General features: G+C 35.8%; 1 protein-coding gene across 1 annotated transcript; it reads right to left on the bottom strand.

Annotated features, from left to right (window-relative positions):
• Window positions 1–6,156: 6,156 nt before the first annotated feature.
• LOC134661000 (ATP synthase subunit b, mitochondrial-like) lies at window positions 6,157–7,092 on the bottom strand. The gene has a single exon (XM_063516895.1). It carries the CDS (start codon window positions 7,056–7,058, stop codon window positions 6,252–6,254), a length of 807 nt encoding a protein of 268 aa, XP_063372965.1. The 5' UTR covers window positions 7,059–7,092; the 3' UTR covers window positions 6,157–6,251.

The following is a 7,092-nucleotide window of genomic DNA, read 5'->3' as shown; positions in this document are numbered from 1 at the left end:
AATTTAAAAAACCGTCAGCCTGTTGGATCGCGGTGGAAAGACCGTCAGCTACTTGGATAAACATGTAAAATATACGCGCTTAATTAACCTCTTTATTTGCAGCCATTGATATAGTATAAAGAACTGGATACCCAATCAGCCACCAAAAATGGCCCCACAAAAGTAATGTCAAAACAGATCATGCATTACTTTTTCGTTTAGTCTTGTTTGAAACGCTCAAATGTGAAGTTGTCAACAATTACGAAATGTGCCGTTAAAATATGTAAAAATAACAATGATAAAACAAGGAAAAAGGATGGAATGTATTTCTTTCGGTTAGTTCTTTGGATAGCATTACATAATTTATGTAATCTGGTGGTAATTTTATGGTTTTGAATAAATTAATTTGTTAGTACCAAAGAAGGGATGTCAAGGAACAAAAATCTAATGAGTCGATGTGAGGTCAATATTTTTTTATATTTTTATATGGAATTCATAAAGAATAATATTATGTTTAAATTCAAGATTTCCAAGAAAACCTATGCGACGTGCAAAGTGGACTGCTATTTAATTATAGCAAGAGATAGGGGTGATGCAGTTTTAAACAAGGCAAAACGGCACTTGTGTGTTCGGCCCATTTCCCTGTTTCCGACATATACCTACAGCTACACCACCAATAAGGGCTTATATCGAGTAACTGTAAATGCTAAACCTGTCTGAACACAGTGACAACCACAGGATTTTTTTATAAAGTATAGGTAGACTTTATAAAAAAAATCCAATCAGTACCTAAATGTCCCCGTGCACCCGTGCTATGAGTAAATGTAGATCTTAAATACACAGTTATTTAATAAGTAGAATTTATTTCAAGGAAATTAGTAGTTAAAGACGTATACTTACGAATTAAAATTTTAATTTGTTTGAATTTGAACCACGAATTAATTTTATTTGAGCTCCCGATTAAATAAAATTTGTTTTATTTATTACTTCAATTGGTTTTCCTGTACAGTAATACATATTAAAGTGTACCAAAGTGACTCCATTCGTTCATTATTCTCGTTTGACGTTGTTTGACGTAAATACGTTACGTTTAGTGCCATCGGACTAAATTTTTTAACAGTGTTGGTACTTATGTTTACAAATTTGACACTTAATGCTTACGACATTAAGCTCTTTTCTGTACGAAACATTTATCTTGACTCAAAATTTACGTAAGCGTTTTGATCATCAATGCAAATGGTGCGAAATGTCATTGGGATCCACATTTGTTGACGTTTTTGTTCTGCTTTGTGTGTCTATTTCTTTTATATTAAGTCAGTGTTTGCAGCTGTTTGAAGTTGCATGTTTGGATCGAGAGTTGTAGTAGGTGGCGATCACAATAGATCAGCGATGGTCGCAGTGATACATAGGCTTTGGAGCCTTATATAGCTCCTAACAAGAAGAAGAAGAAGAAGAAGAACCTCTTTATGACACAACATATGTCATACTTACCTCAATATCTCAACCTCAACAGAGCCTAAAATAATACTACAAGCAAAGTTTCATGATTTTGATACCAGCATCATAAAAATTTAATGTGGGTTGTTTTAACATGTTTATGCGATCAGCTGACAGTCTTTTCAACGCGACACAACCGGCTGACGACAAAGTTACAATGGGAGGCGTAGACTAAATTTATTTAGGTACTTTTTTTAAGTGTTTTGCCTGCCGTTTCTCAACAGAGCGGCAGCTTACGTCCACGAGGGCTCATTACACATAGCCCTTAACCACTTTACGAGGTTTCACCCGGGATGCTATTAGTCAAGGAAATCTGTTCCTGGCCCGCGCTCTATTCTTTCAGTCGATTTGTTAGCGAAGGTATAGGTACGGTTTTTTAAAGTAGAAAATAAATAATGTAATGGACCCTATAATGGACGTGGAACCGGTAATGGGACATAAAACCACAAATCCTCTAAAATAAGTATCTAAAAGTAGTTTATGAACACTGGCAATATTTTACCATAAATAAGAGTCATAGAGCTGTTTAAGTTTGAATTTTTATTAATTTCGGTTACTTTTTAAGAAATTGGCGTCAACCCAAAAGTTGTCGTGTCACCGAAAAATATAACTAGTAAGAATTCTTAACAACTTCGCTAAGAGAGGTGAGTTGATATATTAAATTGTAATTAATTATAACTTGGTGTAAACTAGAATGTGTTTTGTTAATTGCATTTACCATGAAATAAGGTATACAACACACTATTTTGTGTCTCTAGAGATGTATAAAAAATAATGGTATTTTGCCCAATCCCATTATAGGAGCTCTAAAACTGCATACCTCCTATGATGGGATAACTTACAATTTACATAATGATGCTTGCCATGGCGTAATTTCATGTTTAAATAATACAGAAGTAGGTATAATGTAGTTACGAACTATGTCAGGAAGTCTTCTCGGACTTCGGATATAGTATTTTATGCAACCGTTGTTTAAGAGGGGTCAAAAAAGGCGAGTGGCGTGAAGCCGAAAATTGTTAATAAAGACGCCACGAGTATTTTTTGACTCAGTTAAACAACGTTGCATACAATACTTTTTCTACGACCAAGCACTTACTTTGAAATGCAATGAAATAATAATAAGAATAGATGATGATGTGTGTTTAATGTCCTAATGTGATAGGTTGTTCAGTGCGTGGGATTCTTAAGGGGAACGAAAATTTTATTATTTTTGCGCCACGACGCACGGTTTAGGAGATTCAGCCTTATAAATATATATATATATTTTTTGTTTTTTTTTAATATTAATTAGGGGTTTCTTACAGAGGAATGAACATTTTATTATTTTTGCGCTACGACGCACGGTTTAGGAGATACAGCATTATAAAGTTTTTTTTTTGTTTTTTATTTATTTCTCTTTTGTGTTTTTTTTTTAATATTAATTAGGAGTTTCTTACAGAGGAATGAACATTTTATTATTTTTGCGCTACGACGCACGGTTTAGGAGATACAGCATTATAATTTTTTTTTTGTTTTTTTTTATTATTTCTCTTTTGTGTTTTTTTTTATATTAATTAGGGGCTTCTTACAGAGGAATGAACATTTTAATATTTTTGCGCTACTACGCACGGTTTAGGAGATACAACCCATAAACATTTTTCTTTCTTTTTTATAATTTTTTTTTTGTTTTTCGTGTTTTTTAAATATTACTTACGGGATTCAAAGGGGAACGAAAATTTGATTATTTTTGCGCTACGACGCACGGTTTAGGAGATACAGCCCTATAAAGATGAAAACTGATGATGATGATGATGATGTGACCAAAACATGTCTATGGTTCACTCATCTGGCAGAAATGACAATTAAAATTAGGTTGGCAACAATGTATTCCATACAATATTTTTTAAGTGGTGATTACACGAAGTATCGTAAAAGTGCCAAAAAGATACTGCGTGTATGCACAAATACTTTTTTGGGGAATAGACTAAAGACTTGTCTTGACAACTATAAGAGAGGGGTTTAAAGGTGTGTGCACGACCCTTTAAATGACAAATAAAAGTACGGGAGTAGAAAAAATTAATATCGTTTTTACAAAATTTTATTTAACATGCCTGTTAGTTAGTGTGGTTCAAATCTTGGAAGTTAAATTTGAGCCACTTTCGGATTTCCGATTGAGTTGAAATTTTGGATACGTAAGCAAATCGGATGACAATGCAATATTATGATAACATGGACCTGATCTCATGATGGAGACAGGAGGTGGCCATGGGAACTCTGTAATAAACGCAACCTTATTGTGTTTGGGTTTGTTAGAATTGTCTTGATGAGTATTAGTTGGCTGTGAAAAGAAAAATACATTCTTACATAAAAGCCACTAGTTATTAGTCATATACCAAATATGACTAATAACTAGTTTTTTGCCAAAAATTTATTCCCTGTTCCAATATCTTATACTGATAGGGTATGTCCATTATAGGGGGCCCATTACTGGATCCACGTCCATTACCGGGGTACCATTACTGGAGCTTTGGTGTCCATGACTGGAGAAAAAAGGCATAGTTTTAATTTGTAAATTATGTGGAAACTAATTGCAGTATCTTTGATATAACACGCCTGAAACATAAAAGATGGATAGGATTTTCATCTTTAAACACGCTAAGCGGTAGAACTTTTGCCGGTATCAGGGAAATATCACAAATACTCCAAATTTCCTCTTAAATGTCCCATGACTGGTGCTGTTACTATAGGTATCTTACATCTGAATATAATCTTGACAATCTCCAAAATCTGCCTGCAGGTGGCATGCTGCATTTTCAGGCAATACATCTTGTATCGGATGCGGGCCCTGGTCTATACAAAAACAAAGTTATAAACAGCAGAAATATGTAGGTAGCTAACTAGCTACCAGTGGCGAGGCGTCCATAGATTTCGATTCCTACTGGCTTACCTACATAATTCAGCGAAACAGCAGAATTAAATTGATTAAAAAAGGTAAGTGGAAAGGCCTTATCAGATAAAAAAAAAATATTGATCGACCTTTAAAACGGAATGAATTAGAAATTAACTCAGTTTACGCTCACTAATGCACCCATAAAATTAACGGAGTTTATAAAAAACAAGATGTATATGATGGTATTAAATACAAACACGAATGTTACATTAATATTCAGAGCTATAAATGCGTCCATTACCATTGTGTGTTCAGGTATTGGTTCTTCAAGAATTTGACTCGTGGCGTCTCACCAGCCGAGCTATCACCTAACATTGCAGGCTTCCCTCTAAAGCCAATAAAAGGTTTACCCCTTTTAAACGCCGGAATATGAGGCGGATAATAAGTAGTAGGTATAGAGCATTCCACAAGCTGTTCGTACAAACGCATTTTAATAGGTGTTTTTATTTTAATATTACAAGGGCTGGTTATTTTTCTAAGCATTATTTTTATCCTTGGTGACAGAAAAAGAAATCTGCAAATCGTCAGAAAATTCGAGTTTGGAATTCTCCTTATATAGGTATGTTTAATTAGAGCCTTAGAGCGTAAGTCGCCTTTAAGAACTTAAAACCCCTCTGCCAAAAACCTTGCACAATTGTGCAAACTTTTGTATGGACTGACGTTTATCTGACATGGCTATTTGTACATACATTACGTACAAATAGCCATACATTAAACGTGCCCCTCCCCGGCAATAATCGGCAGACTGTTTTGTACAGAAAATGACAGACAAGGCGTCTCCATAGTTACTAAATGATCTAAGTTTGGAGCCAGTACCAACCATGACTGGCAATACTTGCCTCTGCAGTATTCTCTGCATTCACTGTATGTTCTAAAATTATTCAGATTGTTGGATTTGCATCGGTAGTATTTAAAACTCTTGCAATCTTCTAACTTGACATCGTAGTACCACCTTGAGTCAGAATAGCGTTAGTTTAATTTTTGGTTAAGATTACAAGAATTTCAATTTTATTGCCGTTATTAACACATTACCTACTTACTCACCTGTCCATAAATCGGTCAGGCTTTGAACATTGAAATTGGTCCGGTTGAAATTTACAGTGGACATCGAAGCTCCAAAAACTCAATGGAGGGTCTTGATGAGAAATTATAGAAAATAAATAAATTATCAAAATAGGTAATATTATTTTGAAATCGGTTTGGCGATTTAAGCGTGAAGAGGTAACAGTCAGACACTCTTTCGCATTTATATCATTAGTACGGATGAAGTTAATATTGCAATTACAAAATTAAAGTAAAGATTGGGGTTTTTAACTTCCAAAAGGAAAACATCTAGCTATTAATTATCATTAATTTATAGTTGCTTGTACCTATACCACTAAAACCGGTAAACTACAATTGTGATTTGTGTAGCACGACGTATGGTGATACTGATAACAAATTTCAAAACTTACGTGTTACTCTAGTAGTCCCTTCAGTTCCATCAAGAGTAGTTTCTGAAATTACTAACTTTTCTGAGGTAGAGTTATCCAATCTCAAAGAATTAGCTATTGTGATTAATACGCTTAAATACAAACTTAAAGCTGACATAATTGATATTTTTCCTTTTTTAGTCCTACGAGGACTAAAAAAGGAAAAATATCAATTATGTCAGCTTTAAGTTTACACACAGGTGTAACAGGGCTCTGTTTGACATGGTTTCAACAACGTGCAATGCCTAGACGTGTGTGTGACTTTTGATTAAAAGCAGATTAGAATTCGAATTTAATCATAATAAAAGTAACACCGTGAAGTTACGTAAAACAAAACAATTTTATAGATATTGGTTTGAACATACCTACCGTTACTAGGCTCGACTCGCAGCAGCTGCCAAGTCGCTAATAGCGCTTTGCAAAGCCTGTTGTTGAAACTCGGGCGTGATGGACTTCTCAACTTCTCGCAATATCCACCCGAGCATCCACTTCTGATGAATGCGGGCCTCGGCCTGGTAGCGCTTGATGTGGTAGTCCATGCGGCCCCGAACACTGCGGTATACCGCCATAGCCCTCTCTCGGTAAATCGCTTCCAACTGCATGGCAACGTTTTCTTTCTTCGCGTCCATCAACAACTTCTGCCCCTCGGCGCGACGCTGTGCATCTTTAGCCATCTTTATTGCATTATTAAAATAATCCATTTCCATCTTACGGCCTTTCTCCAAATCAGCAGCATACGCATCGACTTGCTTGTCTAAACTCGCGCCTATGTCTTTTCCGAAGTTCTTTGTGACGTAAAAGATAACTACAAAGGCGGAAAGCCCCAAGTAGTACTCGTGTTCCATGACATAGATTTCTTTGCTCAACATGTAATTGGCGAGGTTGAAAAAAAATAAGTAAGGGCCTGTGACTCCGGTGTATTTGTAAAAGAATGTGAACCATTCATCCGGAAGGAAGCCGAGGCGCACCCGGCCGGAGTACATGTTTCGCCTGAGGACTGGTTGACCTGAATGGCCTGAACCTCCTCCCTCTTTCTCCGCTCCGTCGCCCGAAGGACATCTTTTTACTTCCTGTTGTGGCTCACAAGTATTTCTCTTTGCTGACGGGCATGTCTTTGTGTGATTATACAGGATCGGAGAAAATAGAAAACGTTTCCTGCCTAATATGGATCGCAACAGCATTTTACTACACAAATTTGGATATTTCTATTCAACC

Source organism: Cydia amplana, chromosome Z (genome assembly GCF_948474715.1).
Source record: "Cydia amplana chromosome Z, ilCydAmpl1.1, whole genome shotgun sequence".
Lineage (NCBI taxonomy): Eukaryota > Metazoa > Arthropoda > Insecta > Lepidoptera > Tortricidae > Cydia > Cydia amplana.
This window is presented reverse-complemented; position numbering and strand designations above follow the sequence as displayed.

What these genes read in the sequence shown, in the direction of transcription:
- LOC134661000 (XM_063516895.1), bottom strand. Translation starts at nt 7,058, where the DNA reads ATGCTGTTGCGATCCATATTAGGCAGGAAACGTTTTCTATTTTCTCCG.